This window comes from Balaenoptera musculus, chromosome 18 (genome assembly GCF_009873245.2).
Source record: "Balaenoptera musculus isolate JJ_BM4_2016_0621 chromosome 18, mBalMus1.pri.v3, whole genome shotgun sequence".
Lineage (NCBI taxonomy): Eukaryota > Metazoa > Chordata > Mammalia > Artiodactyla > Balaenopteridae > Balaenoptera > Balaenoptera musculus.
The window spans coordinates 46,885,842-46,902,009 of NC_045802.1; the positions used below are offsets into that span (position 1 = coordinate 46,885,842).

Consider the following 16,168-nt stretch of genomic DNA (forward strand, 5'->3'; position numbering starts at 1 on the left):
TCATGAAAAACAAGAAAAATGTGAGAGGCTGTCACAGCCAAGAGAAGCCTAAGGAGACATGACCAAATGTAATGTAAACGAAATGGGATTCTGGAACAGAGAAAGGACGTTAGGGGAAAACTGAGGCAATCTGAATAAAGTATGGAATAGAGGAAACTGGGGGTGGGGTATACGGGAACTGTGTATTATCTTTGTAGTAGTTTGATAAATCTAAAGCTTCTAAATCTAAAGTTTAGAGCATCTTTATTCCTGTCCTGCTGCTAGCAATTATACTCCAATAAAGATGTAAAAATAAATAAATAAAGTTTAGAGCAGAAGTTAGAGTGAAAGTTTAAAGTTTAGAGTGAAGGAAAAGAATCAGTATCACTATTATATATTTTCAATAAGTGGGAAAATCCCTGATGAGAAAATAAAGTGAAATTGCGGTTACATAATTTGGCATCCTAAGTTTATTCAGCCTCTCTCATTATTGGACCCCTCATTCTTCCCTGTCATTCAAGTAACAGCTAGCTCAAGAATACCACACATTCATTCCCTAGCCAGAACCTCATTTTTTCATGGGTGAAAAACATAATTTCTTTGGCTTAAATTTATTTCTAGACATTGAGATAGAAAGTGAGGCTACCAGGTTTCTGAAGCAAAGACAACTCTATGTATAATGACAAATCAGACATGGGTCAGTATTCCGCTGATAATTGTAAGAATTAAGTTTTCTTGTGCATAGAAACCTTCACTCTTGCTTTGGTTCCCGGCACTTAATTGTATACAGCTCCCTAACACTTCAATGCCATTTTACTCCAGATTACAGAGCACAGCTGTTTCTAGTCTCTCTCCCTTTCTTTATTCTCCTTTTCTCCCTTGTGTAGGCTGCTCTTTCTCCTCTCTTGCCAGCTACCTGTTCACATCCTTGTCGGCCACAGCTCAGTTCAGATCCTCAGTGGAACTTCTTTTGCATTTGGAGACATCATGACACTTCAGCATTTGAATATTTTCCAACTTCTGTCATATATGTTTTTCCTCCTCAGATTGTCAGCTCTTCGGAAGAAACACCACTTCTCAGATTGCCTTTGTATTCCTGCTCTTTTTGATTGATAAAGCAGATGTCAAAAATAACTTTACGGTGCTGTGTGAATTGGCTTAAGCCCTGCAGGGGTTGAATCAGTCTGATGTTCACCAAATTTCCTCTTCATGTTGCCCTGTTGATACAGCATTGGTGCTGGATTCTTGATAAGGTGTGTGACTGAAACTGTGATTATAAGGTGAGCAAGCAGATAATACCTTGTGAATTTTCAAACATTGTGAGTGAACTTTCAAAGGGAAAATTATTTTAGACGATTGCGCCTAACACACTTTCAAAGCTGCAAACAATTTATTTACTGATCATTAGCATATCCATTAAATAAATATCTGCATTCAAACATAGTCTGACCAGTCTTTTGGTAAACAAGCTACCCTGTCTAGACAAAAATTGATGACACCAGCTTCCAGTTAGCCAGAAAACAATGATGTGATTTGACGTCAAGTTAGTAATGCTCCGAGTTTTAACTATCTTCAGTTACTTTTTATTCTCCCTTCCACTCCTTGCCCAAGTTATCTTATTTTCTGTTTTGCTTCATTTTGTTGCTTCATTCTTACGTTGCAGCTTGTGTTAAGTGCATGACTTCATGGCATCCAATTAGAGAATCCTTAGATAAGCATGACTTGGCCTGCCTACATAAAAATGTTCTTTAAAATCTAGCTAGATTCCTTTTCCTATCTGCAACTAAGCCCACCAGAGCTCTTTGGATTAACTCATGGGCCATAACATAACAAAACAGGGCTTTATTCCCCATTACTAAATCTGGTCTCTACTTTGAAGTTAACCAAATTCCATCTTTGGTTAGATTCTTTACTGCAGTCTTAAACTAATCAATAGGAGACCACCACCACCCCCTTTTTTTACTCATACCAGAGTTATCAGTGACAAAACCTGGCAATTAATACTTATTTAACAATGACTATTAAGAAAAAAAAAAGCATAATAAATTACATGAGAGCTATGTGTGATTAGAAGAGTTTGCTACATGAAAACTCAGAATTTCCCTTTTTCTTTGTAAACCAGCAATCTTTATTTCACCTGTCACTCTCAGTGCTTCCCACCCCCATGAAAGCATTTGGGGATATAGAAATGGTAATATTCTTGAACATGAATGTAAAAGCTTAATGCTATTTGGCAACCAAAGACATTTGAATGATGATATATATATGAAAGGAATTGAATGGAAAACTAAGAAGCTCATACAGACGTCTAGGGAAAAAATGGTAGATTACATGCCTCTAATTTTGCAGCCTCCTAAAGCCCCACTAAAATGAAGAGCCTTTTTCCTTCAAGGCATAAAGCTATGAGGCGAAAAGGAAAACAGAAGTACCAACAAGCTTGTGGGAACCGGGAAAAGCTAGAGAGAAGAAGCAACAAGCTGAGCAGAACTGAAAAAAAGCTAAATCTGAAAGTAGTCGTGGAGAAAACTAGGAACAAACCTAATTCTAATCCCCACGAAAATCCCAAAAGATCTCAGGAATTTGTAAACTCAAGGACTTCTAAAAGTAGAGCCAAAATACAATTGTTAACAGTTTGTCTAAGAAGTTGTTAATTACCTAGTCCACCCCCCCTCCCCCCTCCCCCCTCCCCCGCCAATCCCGCAACCTCCCCCAAGCCGCCACCCACTCCATCATCAACACCATGAACAGGGCATAACAAGCTAGTGCCCTCCCCAGCAGAAGAATGGAGGTTTATCTGCTTATTCTCTGGAGAAGGTAAAGACAGAGGGTCTCTAAATTAGTAGACTACAGGCCCAGTTGTGGGGAGGAGTGCCAAACAGAAAATAGGAGAATTCAATAAATGTGCATGTTGGTTGTTGAACCAGTTCCTCTTCTCTTCTTTATTTGGTTCCCAGAATGCTGGAACCAAGCCTTTATCCTCCAGGCAGGAGGCTGGAAAATTCTTCAGAATGGACCAGCCCAAGAGGAAAGATCTAAATGTACTGAAAATCCCGAGTTCTCCAATAATATGGCCCAGCCAGATCGCTCACAGAGAAACCCACAGATGGTTAGCCTCACGCATATACTCAGAGCTTCCAATTGTTGGTCCCTCACTATTAAATATTAGTAAACAACCAAGAATTACCAGATATCTGTGGAAATGATTTAACATGAAAGAGATAAAACAAAGAAGAGCAACCTGGAGAAGAAAAAACTACGTGAGATAGGTCAAATATAAAAACAAAACAAAACTGTTATTAATAGCCTCAGAGATATACAAAAGATACCACAACTATGAAACAAACAGGATGCTTTGAACATGCAGAGCAAAAAAATAAAATTCAAAATATGAGAGCAGAAATGAAAGAATCAAAAGTAAACAGAAAAATGCAAAAAAGATAGAGTTCCAGTCTAAAAGAAGATAAGTAGAGTTCTATCATCTAACAATAAGTCCCAGAAAGAGAGACTAGAAAAACTGGGGGTAGGGAGAGACATTAAGAAAATAATTCAGGAAAGTTCCTTAAAATCAAAAGACATGAATTTCAAGAGTAAAAGGCTTTGATGTCCTAACACACCAGTGTGAATAGATATACATCTGTATGAACTTTCAAAGCCTGGGACCAAAAATAAGTTCCTAAAACTTCCTGAGAGAAAATAAGTCATATATAAAGGAAGCTGAAATGCTTCAGACTTTTCATCGGTGACATTGGAATCTAGAAGATAGTGGAGAAATGCCTTTTGAATTCTGAAGAAAAATGATTTTTAATCTAGAATTTTATAACCAGCCATACTATCAGTCAAGTACAAAGGAAGAATAAGATATTTTTTGGACATGCAAGGTCTCAAATTTTTTACTCTTTTACCTTGCAGAAAGCTGCTGAAGTCTACACTTCACCAAAATGAGGGAGTAAACGAAGAAAGAGAAAGATATGGAATACTGAAAATTATCTGTGCATGGGACCCTGTGCAGATGAGAAGTAAAGGGGATCCTCTGGATAAGGTGAGAGAACAGGTAACCAGGCGGGACTGGAACCAATTAAAAATCTCTGGGAGATTCTTCTCCAAGATATGAAATTGATGGAATATTGGATACATCTGAAAGTCTTTCAAGGAGATTTAGACCAGAGGTTGACAAACCACAGCCTGAAGTCCAAATCCAACCTAAGGCGTAATTTTTTTCCTGCCTGTGAGCTAAAGAGGTTTTCTTTCTTTTTTTTTTTTTTTTAATTATTATTTATTTTGTCTGTGCCGGGTCTTAGTTGCGTCATGTAGACTTCTTAGTTGCAGCATGCGGACTCTTAGTTGCAGCATGCATGCGGGATCTAGTTCCCTGACCAGGGATCAAACCTGGGCCCCCTTCACTGGGAGCGCAGAGTCTTATGCACTGGACCACCAGGGAAGTCCCTACAAAGGGTTATTTACATTTTTAAAGGGTTGGATCAAAAAAATGTAGCAAACTGTATGTGAACTAGAAAACCTAAAATATTTACCGTCTATCTCTTTTATAGAAAAAGTTTGCTGACCCCTGATTTAGACATCTGGCGAAGATTTGGGGGGTTTAATTAGAGATCTGTGTATAGAAAACCAAACAAACAAAAACTTACACACACACACACACACACACACACACAATTATTGATTTCATGTAAAAGAAAAAGTTGTGCAACTGAAGAGATGGCAAAGCAAACGTGTTATGTAGAAGTAGGGAGGAGAACATTGAGTACTGGGCTGAAATAGCTGAATGTGGGTGTGTCTAGGGATGGGGTAATGGCGGAAAGAGGGAAGGTGGGATTATTGATTTTTCATTAAAAAAGCCTTGTAGAAGTATTTAACTTTTAAACAATTTAGCATTTAATTTGATAAAAATTAACGGGCAGAAGGAGGAAGGGGAGGTAAGGAGGACAGTAAGCACACAAGAAAGCGTGTAATGTGTACACCATTGTTCCTTTGGAAACTGCCGGATAATTCTGAATGGTTGACTCTGTCCCTCCCCTGGCATCGAGCCCACCTTTGGTAGTTTGATGAGAGGAGGCTCAGTTTCTCACATGAAGGTCTGCATAAAAGACAAAAGAAAACTGAAGAAGTGTATGTTTAGAAGGAGGTAGGTATAATAATATTTGGAGGTTCTTTATTATACAAAATGGTTGAAAGTAATTTGCATTGAGGTACTAATACTGGGGTGTATGGTTTGCAAAGTACAGAGATGTACAAGAAGATACTGTTATCCTGAAAAAAATGGCACAGGGAAAAATCATTTTTTCCATTTCTGAATTTTCCACACTGGGATTGGGACAAAGTCAATGCTCAATAAATACACATTGACTAAATCAAAGAATCTGTAAAAATACCTCATAAAGATGGGAGAAATCTTAGGTACATTAGACCAAGAAAATTAGGGTGATTTAAATCTGAGTAAAAGTGGTCATGAATTCTCACCAAAAATTATTAAAAAGCTATTGTTCTGTGTTACAGTTGCAACTGTCTTGAAAAATTCTATTACTACATAATAAGATTCAAGGCTACGTCTGAAATATTTGGGACTTAAATGAACTTGCCTTGCTGAGTACATTAATTAATTTCTTTTTTTTTTTTAATTGAATTATAGTTTTTTTAATTTTGTTTTTTTGCCACTCTGCACAGCTTGCAGGATCTTAGTTCCCTGACCAGGGATTGAACCTGGGCCCCAGCAGTGAAAGCACTGAGTCCTAACCACTGGATCACCAGGGAATTCCCAAACTATAGTTGATTTACAATGTTTCAGGTATATAGCAAAGTGATTCAGTTATATATAGATATATATAGATAAATATAGATGTATAGATATATATATGTATAGATCTATCTATATATATTCTTTTTCAGATTGTTTTCCATTTTAGGTCATTACAAGATATTGAATATAGTTCCCTGTGCCATACAGTAGGTCCTTGTTGTTTATCTATTTTATATACAGTGGTGTGTATCTGTTAATCCCAAATTACCAATTTATCCCTCCCCGCCTTTCCGCCTTTGGTAACCATAAGTTTGTTTTATATGCCTGTGAGTTTTGTACATAAGTTCATTTGTATCATTTTTTTAGATTCCCCATATAAGTGATATCATATGATATTTGTCTTTGTCTGGCTTACTTCACTTAGTTTGATAATCTCTAGGTCCATCCATGTTGCTGCAAAAGGCGTTATTTCATTCTTTTATATGGCTGAGTAATATTCCATTGTGTGTGTGTGTGTGTGTGTGTGTGTGTGTGTATGTATATATCTATATCTATATCTATATCTATAGATATAGATATAGATATACATATATATACCACATTGTCTTTATGCATTCATCTGTCAATGGACATTTAGGCTGCTTCAGTACATTTATTTCTTTTTTTTTTGAATATTAGAATTTTATTTATTTTTTTATACAGCAGGTTCTTATAAGTTATCTATTTTATACATATTAGTGTATATATGTCAATCCCAATCTCCCAATTCATCCCACCACCACGCCCCGCCACTTTCCCCCCTTGGTGTCCACTTGGGCAGCCAGCATCTTTGCCTCAGGTCTCCCTGGACAGAGAACTAACCAAGAGGAAAGTGATATTGCCTTCCTTTTTTGAAAAAGCAACTGTTTGTTTTCCATAACTACATCTCTATGAGTACTTTATGAGGTGCGGCCACCATGCCATGATTATAGGCAACAGAGAGTCAAAGAGAACACGATAAAACAGTGACCAGGAAAACGGAGTATTGTTGAAACAGGGAGGGGTCAATTTTTGGAAAGGGGTGGTCCAGATGAACCTGGTGTCAGGTGATCAGGCCTAATCTTATAAGTCTGGTTGTCACAGCCAAAGAGTGTGATGAAAACCAGGCAGTGTATCAGATATAACCAACGCACACTGTGTGCCAGGGTTCTGTCCTGGGTCTTTTTTTACACGCATTACCTACCTTACTATAATCCTATAGTGGGCTTATTATTACACCAATCTTATAGATGAGGAAAATAATGCTCAGCAAGAGTAAGTGGTTTATTTTTCCTCATGGAAACATAGCTGGTAAGAGACAGAGCTGGGTGTTCTGACTTCAACTCCTTGACTCTGAAATAACAAACCCATCTCAAGAGTCACGAGACTCACGTTAAGTCTAGGGCAGCCCGTCAGAGTCAAGGAATTAGGGAAACTGGACTTGAGGTAACTTCAGTTCATCTAGAGGGCTTCCCAGTCTCCCTTTGGGGCAGGAGTCGCTCCAGGGTGCAGCATGCCTGGGCCTGTCAAGAGTAGTAGGTGAGTCCTGATCAGATAAAGCAAGTGGATTAATCTGCTTAGACAGAAGCACCGATTCTGACTGTGTCTTGAGGAATAATGGAGGATCAGAGCTGCCATGTATAGGAACAGACCCCACAGCTTGGATGGGCCTTTAGGGAGTGTTTTGTCCACTGACTTGAGAAAACTATCCAAGCCAAATAATACAAGCCACTGTCGAAGCAGAACGACAAGTACATTCCTTGAGATTATACCTAAAGGGAAGACAAGAAGAAAGGAAAGTGGGGATGTTCCCAGGCCTTTGATCTTGTCTACCTGACACAGGCCTCTCCCCCCCCCCCCCCCCAGAGACTTCCTGAGGCAGGAAGTGGTGACATCACCCTGGGTTTGTCAGCCCTCTCCTGCTCTGAGTCACCAGGATTGCTGGCACAGTTCTCCATGAGATCTCCGAGGAGACAATTCGCTCCCCTTGTAGGGGCTTGGCATCGTGCTGAGTGGCAAATCACTCGCGAACTGCCAGACTTCCATCCAGTGTGAGATTTCCTCCTTGAAGTGTCACTCAGGGTCCTTATAAGCAGTATCTTCTGACTTTTATTAACATTATCCTATAGTAACTAACTCTAAGTGGCGGGGGGGGGGGTGTTGGTTATCAAAATAGACAGTGGAATGAATTACAGTGAATTTTAACCATTCCCCTGTTGTGGAACGTGAATATGGTTTCCAATTATTTGTTATTCTAAACAATGTTAAAGAAAACATCTTTCTACATAAATGTGTGCCTGTGGATGAGTTTCTGTAGGATAGATCTCTAGATGTGGAACTGAGGGGTCATTTGATTTATTTTATTTATTTTTTAATTAGTTAATTTATTTATTTTTGGCTGCGTTGGGTCTTCGTTGCTGTGCGCGTGGGCCTTCTGTAGTTGCGGTGAGCTGGGGCTATTCTTCGTTGCAGTGCGCGGGCTTCTCATTGCGGTGGCTTCTCTTGTTGTGGAACACAGCACCTAGGTGCGCGGGCTTCAGTAGTTGTGGCTTGCGAGCTCTAGAGCTCAGGCTCAGTAGTTGTGGCGCACGGGCTTAGTTGCTCCGTGGCATGTGGGATCTTCCCGGACCAGGGCTTGAACCGTGTCCCCTGCATTGGTAGGCAGATTCTTAACCACTGCGCCACCAGGAAAGCCCAGGTGTCATTTAATTTAAATAGAGGAAAAATAACATAAATATAAGTATTTATGTTGTTTTAAGTTACCCTATTTAAAGCCTTTTTATTATGGAGATTTGCAAACAAATATAAAATTAGAACGGTAGAATGAACGCCCACTACCCCTTTATGAACTCACAGCCACCCTTAATTTACGTTTTCCCCTGCCTTCCCTCCCCTTGATTATTTTGAAGCAAATCACAGACATTGTATCATTTCATTTGTAACTATTTCAGTATGCGTCACTTCAAGATGATTCTTTTAAAAAAACATAACCACAACACCATCTTTGTACCTCAAAAATGAGTAATTTCTTAATATCATCCAGATATGTCATTTAAGATCTGAATAGGTTCTCAAAAATTGTCCTTCAAAAAAAAAAAGAATATTTACCCTTCCACCAACAGTACTGCAGAATTCTGGAGGGAAAGGCAGTGTACAAGGGAAGGAACTTGCATTAGCCAATGTTGAAACGTGAAGAGCGACACCAAGAAATGACAATGTAGCAAGAGCGGAAGCTGAACCGACCAGTGGTCTCTGAGCTCTCCTCATACATTTCACCCCCCACTAAAGAACAGTCTTGAATAGCAGACGACATCAAAAGGCAGCTGTGCTTTTCTCAGAATAAAACAGCTGAGTTAAACAACCAAAACCAAACAGCTGTACTGCCTTTGGATTTAGTGTTACATTAAAATTAGATGTTTTCTTTCCCCCGGTCTTTTTTTTTTTTTTTTTTTGCAGAAAGAAACAATGGAAGAGTTTTATTGTAGACATAAATGTTATGTTCAAATCACGTGCACACAGCCCACAGTAAAATGTTAGTTGTTATGGAAATTTGGCTGATAGCATTGTCACACATAAGTCTAGACCCTCTCTCTCTATTGTTTTCATTATTCAATACTACTTAATTATTTAGAATTTGCCTGTGTACAGTGAACACTATTTATGATCCAGAAGTGGAAGTTCACATGCAAATTTTTCAGGTATTTTATTTGTAAAAAATATGAAAATATTCCATGGAATTAAAACAACTTAAACTTGATTTTTAAACAAGGATTATTTCTTTCCTTTATGGAAAAGTTAATTATTATCTTAAAATCTAAACTAAATGGAACAATACAAGCAAAAAACAAAACACGGTCTTAATTCTTCCTTAAAATAAGCCTATAACCTTCCAAAGAATAAAGGTAATTTACATTACAAAATATGACTTGATTGTAGAAATATGGTTAAGCTGAAAGAAGAAAATAAAGATTCCTATGGTTCTACCATTTATTCTTCATCTATAACCTGGTATCCATGCTAGACACCAGTAAGAGGTAACTACCGGCCATTCATAAATCCATTTTGCAAAGTTAAGGGTTACACTGTACATTTTCGTCTGTAGTCTGCTTTGTTTTCTACCTATGTCATGATAATTTTTCCATGTCATTAAATATTTTTCATGACATAATTAACATAGTCCCACAAAAGTGTTTTTAACTTTTTTCTCTCCATGAGTACATTCTGGGAGTCAGACTCTCTAGAAGCAGAAAAGAGGAGACTGACTTGAAACCAACGCTTTTCAAATTATGTGTGATGAAGGACAGTTTTAAAAATTTCCAATCTTGGGAATTCCCTGGCAGTCCAGCGGTTACGACTTGGCGCTTTCACTGCTGGGACCTGGGTTCAGTTCCTAGTCAGGGAACTAAGATCCCACAAGCCGAGCTGTGTGGCCAAAAATAAATAAATAAATAAAAAGTAAAATTTCCAATCTATTATGGACTGACATTTTAAAAAATATGATAAAAATAAGAGAAATGAGACATTAATTTCAGAAACAATTTTCAAGAAAATATTTAAAATAGAAAAATAGAATAAATGTATACCAAGTACCAGCCTAAACTTTTTATTTTATTTATTTATTTATTTATTTGGTTGCAGGATCTTAGTTCCCCAACCAGAGGTCGAACCCACGACCCCGGCAGTGAAAGCACAGGCGTCCTAACCACAGGACCGCCAGGGAATTCCCACAAACCTTTTAATATTAGATGTGATAGGTATCAAATTACTCTGTGAAATGGTTGTATAAATTTCAGAGTGTTTATTCTCAGTATTTTTTATTGATATTATCACAGGCCAGTGGCAGTTACATGGACTGTACTTTGATTACATTACTTTAGACCTTCCCAAGAACATTAAGTAAATACTTCTCTTCGTAAACAGTCAGGGGTGGAAAGGTTAAATAATAATTTTAATTTGCTATTTGGGAGTTGAGCCAACAGCCTTCAACTCTCCTTCACTTTCCACACACGGGCAGGCCCAGCAGGGTCCTCAGGATGTCTTGGTGGATGGTCACGGGAGTGTCATTCCTTGGGCTTTCCTTACCAACAGTCTTGTTCCCACATTCCCGAAAAAAGGTGTGTGCAAGAAACCTGTCTTTCTATCTCTCCTCTACCGCAAGCTCCTTTAAGAATGATCCCAGCGGGCTTCCCTGGTGGCGCAGTGGTTGAGAATCTGCCTGCCAATGCATGGGACACGGGTTCGAGCCCTGGTCTGGGAGGATCCCACATGCCGCGGAGCGGCTGGGCCTGTGAGCCACAATTACTGAGCCTGCGCGTCTGGAGCCTGTGCTCCGCAACAAGAGAGGCCGCGACAGTGAGAGGCCCGCGCACCGCGATGAGTGGCCCCCGCTTGCCGCAACTAGAGAAAGCCCTCGCACAGAAACGAAGACCCAACACAAGCCATAAATAAATAAACAAATAAATAAAAATTAAAAAAAAAAAAAAAAAGAATGATCGCAGCTTTGCAGACGCCGCCACCCCAGAACCTCCCTCGCTGCCCAACCATGGTCAACCCTACCGTGTTCTTTGACATCGCCTTCGACGGTGAGCCCTTGGGCCGTGTCTCCTTCGAGCTGTTTGCAGACAAAGTTCCAAAGACAGCAGAAAACTTTCGTGCTCTGAGCACTGGGGAGAAAGGCTTTGGTTATAAAGGTTCCTGCTTTCACAGAATAATTCCGGGATTTATGTGCCAGGGTGGTGACGTCACACACCATAATGGCACTGGTGGCAAGTCCATCTATGGGGAGAAATTTGGTGATGAGAATTTCCTTCTGAAGCATACGGGTCCTGGCATCTTGTCCATGGCAAATGCTGGCCCCAACACAAACGGTTCCCAGTTTTTCATCTGCACTGCCAAGACTGAGTGGTTGGATGGCAAGCATGTGGTCTTTGGCAAGGTGAAAGAGGGCATGAATATTGTGGAAGCCATGGAACGCTTTGGGTCCAGGAATGGCAAGACCAGCAAGAAGATCACCACTGCTGACTGTGGACAAATCTAATAATAAATTTGACTTGTGTTTTATCTTAACCACCAGAACATTCCTTCTGTAGCTCAGGAGAGCACCCCTTCATCCCCATCTGCTTGAAATATCCTATAATCTTTGTGCTCTCATTGCACTTCTTTGGGTTCCATATTTTCCTTATTCCCCTCCAAGTTTAGCGGAATTGTAAAGTTAAGTTTATGGTTATGAAATAAAAACTAAACAACCAACAACAACAACAAAAAGAATGATCCCAAACTGCTCTCTGAATGAGCCAACCAATAAAGTGGCCCACGTAGCTCTTGCTTTTATTATGATTGATTCTTTTTAAGCAGCTTTATTGAGGTGTAATTGATATACAGTGAACTGCACATATTTAAAGCATACAATTTGATGTGTTGACATATATATACCTACTATATATATATATATAAATATGTATACACACCTGTGAAACCATCTCCACCATCAAGATAGTGAATATATTCATCACCCTAAAGTCTTTTCATGCCCCATTAACATTCTTTCCTCTGCCACTCCTGCCCCCTCCCCTCTCCCAGGCAAACACAGATCTGCTTTCTGTCAGTATTATCTACTTTGCATTTTTTAAAACATAAATTTATTTATTTATTTATATTTTTGGCTGCGTTGGGTCTTCATTGCTGCACACAGGCTTTCTCTAGTTGCAGCGAGCGGGGGCTACTCTTCGTTGCGGTGCGCGGGTTTCTCATTGGAGTGGCTTCTCTTGTTGTGGAGCACGGGCTCTAGGCACGTGGGCTTCAGTAGCTGTGGTGCACGGCTTCAGTAGTTGTGGCTTGCAGGCTCTAGAGCGCAGGCTCAGTAGTTGTGGCGCACGGGCTTAGTTGCTCCGCAGCATGTAGGATCTTCCTGGACCAAGGCTCGAACTCGTGTCGCCTGCATTGGCAGGTGGATTCTTAACCACTGTGCCACCAGGGAAGTCCCTACTTTGCATGTTTAAGAGTTTTATATAAATGAAACCATACTGTATGTACTCATTTTTGTCTAGCTTCTTTGAATTATTTTGGATATATATATTATATAATTATTTTGAGATTCATTCCTGTTGTGTGTATGAACATTTCAGTCCTTTTATTGCCAAGTAGTATCCCATTGTGTGGATAGAGCATGGTTTGTTTATCCACTCACCTGTTGAAAGATATTTGGTTGGTTCCAGTGGTGTATGTCAGTTGTATCTCAATAAAACTGGAAGAAAAAAATTATTTTTTTTCTTATTATTGTGTTGAGGTCTTTTTAAAAATAATTAATTAATTAATTAATTAACTAGGTTGCATCAGGGCTTAGTTGCAGCAGGCGGGCTCCTTTGTTGTGGCATGTGAACTCTTAGTTGCGGCATGCATGTGGGATCTAGTTCCCTGACCAGGGATTGAACAGGCCCCCTGCACTGGGAGCGTGGAGTCTTATCCACTGTGCCACCAGGGAAGTCCCTGCTGAGGTCTTTTTCTTTTTTTTAATTTTTTTTTTTTTTAAACTTTGGGTTTATTTATTTATTTATTTTTATGGCTGTGTTGGGTCTTCGTTTCTGTGCGAGGGCTTCCTCCAGTTGCGGCAAGTGGGGGCCATTCTTCATCGCGGTGCGCGGGCCTCTCACTATCGCGGCCTCTCTTGTTGCAGGGCACAGGCTCCAGACGTGCAGGCTCAGTAATTGTGGCTCACGGGCCCAGTTGCTCCGAGGCATGTGGGATCTTCCCAGACCAGGGCTCGAACCCGTATCCTCTGCATTGGCAGGCAGACTCTCAACCACTGCGCCACCAGGGAAGCCCTGAGGTCTTAATATAGTCTAATGCAAGTCCTTTCTCAGATATATGCATTGCAAGTTTTTCTCTCAGTCAGTGCCTGCTCTAGTCACAAAGTCTCCCCTCTGTGTATGTGTTTTTCGTAATCTTATAAGGACACCAGTCATGTTGAATTTGGGGTCACCCTAATGACTTCAGTTAACCTTGATTACATCTTTAAAGACCCTATCTCCAGGTATAGTCCCATTCTGAGGTACTGAGAGTTAGGAATTCAATATATGAATTTTGGAGGGATACAATTTATCCCATAACAGCCACCTAACTGAAAGGCGAAACTATTCAGAATTCAGAAGGACTATATTTCTAATCCATTCAACACTGGTAGCTCAATGGAAGATTCTTCAAGTGAATTTCAAGTAATGATGTCATATTATTTGTGGAACATGAATTCTCTCTAGCAGTTCAAATTGCATGACATTGGCCATATCTACCTCACCAATGGATGAGCTTTCCCAGAAAAAAGACCTCTTTGTGAATCGTGAGTCATTCTCTCCTTTTGTTAGCTGCTGAGCTCTGAAAGAAGTGAAGCAACACCTTTCCAGGTGTAAAATAGAGATAATAACAGTATTTGCCTTATAAGGTTATTGTGAGGAAGCAAAGAGATAATTCACATAAAGCCCTTAGAACAGTGCCTAGCACTTAGTCAGGGCTTAAAATGTTAGCTATTGTTATTTATTCATCAAATACAGGCTGAATTCTGGCTTCATACTAAGCGCCGTGCACAGTGTTGCCGCAGAGTTGAAGATAAATCAGTCATGGATACAGCATCAAGTAAATGATTAATCTATTCGTAGTATTAGTAACTACCAGTTATTGAGGGCCTTCTGAGGGTCAACTTCTATGCTGGTGCCTTATATTGATTATTTCATTTACACTTCAAAAATATCTTGCAAAATAGGTCTTACTTGTTCCATTTTATAGATGAGGAAACTGAAACTCCTTGGGGTAACTAAAGCCCTATAAATCAGCTTTGTAGTCATGGGCGTGAGCTGTACACCAGAGCTGTGTGATGCCTAAGTTCTGCTCCTTTCTCTGTGAGCTTGTGGTCACAGAAGAGACACTGCACATGTATCAAGAAATACACCACAGGGAAAAAGTGCTATGTGCCTTAAGAGAGATATTGATTGTTATAGGCATTCGAACAGGAAGAGAGATTTCCCTTTGGGATTTTAGGGAAAACCCGTAGGAGAGAAATAATTTGGGCCGAATTGGCACGTGTGGAATTGGCAGGGTTGGGGGATGGCAGCATTCCTGGATATAAGAACAAAACCATACAACAGGAAATTGTGGTTTTTAAATGAGGAACAAGAAGGTGTTTGGTTTGACTAGAATTATGTGGAAAACCCTCATCAGCTCCAGCTTGAACTACTGCCCCTTTGTTCTCCCTCTAACTCTCCCTCTGTCTCATCCTTCTTTGCACTTGGTCCCCTATATCTTGTCCACATTACTGGGAGATGGATGATCTTTCTAAATCTGATCAGGTTGTTCCCCTGCACGAAATTCTCCAATGTCTCCCCATCACCAACAGAAGAAGTATCTAAACTTTAGAGCCATGATGATGTGTCTCCAACCTACTGCCTGGTCACACCCCCTTACGTTTCCCCATCTTGCAGTATGGCCTGCAGTACTGAACCCCCAACTAAAAGTTGGGAGGAACTGCCACATTCCCTGACACTGCCCTGGTCTTCACACATGCTGTTTTGCTTTTTCCTCTCTTATCCTCCTGGAAAATTCTACTTTCATTCTTTGGTTTCAGCTCTTAAAAAAATGCCTTCCTTGAAGCCTTTCCAGATTCTCCTCCATCCCCTCTCCCGAAACTTGACTCATCTTTTTCAGGACCCACTACATTTGGTGTGTGATCATCCAATGATTATTTTATTATGATGATGATGTTACTTAGATATTTTTCCATTTTTTACCTTTTTGAAGGCAAAAGTTGTCTTACTTTCTCTTTTGCATTCTCAAGCCTCAATAAGTAGCAAGAGTACAATGAATACTCCTTGAATAAATGAATGAATGAATGCATGAATGAATACCGGGGCTATATTAGCAAGGAATATTGAGGTTATATCTTTGGGGATCTAGATGGTAAGTTTAAGTGATTCAGTTCTTTTATTCGTTTTATTTTGTTCTGCACAGGGAGCCAGGGACCATTTTTGAACCAGGGTGATTAATCATGGGTTAGTATGTAAAGCTATAGGAAAGGCCAGAGTCAGGGAGACCAGGAGGCTATTATAGACATGTGCGAATTGGGGTAGTATTAGAAAATATTTCACTTTACCTCTTTGACCAAAGAAAATGTCACTGGGAAATGAAGTGAACTTTTCATTTAGTAAACTTTTTCTCAAAATCCCAGAGCCTAAGTAAGAAATTCTTATCTGCTCCATTACCATGTTCTCCTGCAAAATGAGATTGCAGTGGATGAGTGTTAATTCCTTGTGGCTGATATCAGAGGTTCTCACTTTGTCGTGCTCCTTCAGGGCAGGGACCACCCGTGGAGATCCTTGAACCCCCGGCACCTTGAACAGAACTTGGCAAACGGGTGCTCAATACCCATTTGTTGGA

The 16,168-nt window shown here is 39.9% G+C and overlaps 1 protein-coding gene across 1 annotated transcript; it reads left to right on the forward strand.

Moving 5' to 3' along the window:
* The first annotated feature begins 11,252 nt into the window (after window positions 1-11,252).
* Window positions 11,253-11,815, forward strand: LOC118884135 (peptidyl-prolyl cis-trans isomerase A-like). The gene has a single exon (XM_036831520.1). It carries the CDS (start codon window positions 11,292-11,294, stop codon window positions 11,784-11,786), a length of 495 nt encoding a protein of 164 aa, XP_036687415.1. The 5' UTR covers window positions 11,253-11,291; the 3' UTR covers window positions 11,787-11,815.
* The last annotated feature ends 4,353 nt before the right edge of the window (window positions 11,816-16,168 follow it).

Coding starts and splice junctions, on each gene's coding strand:
- LOC118884135 (XM_036831520.1), top strand. CDS start 11,292: ATGGTCAACCCTACCGTGTTCTTTGACATCGCCTTCGACGGTGAGCCC.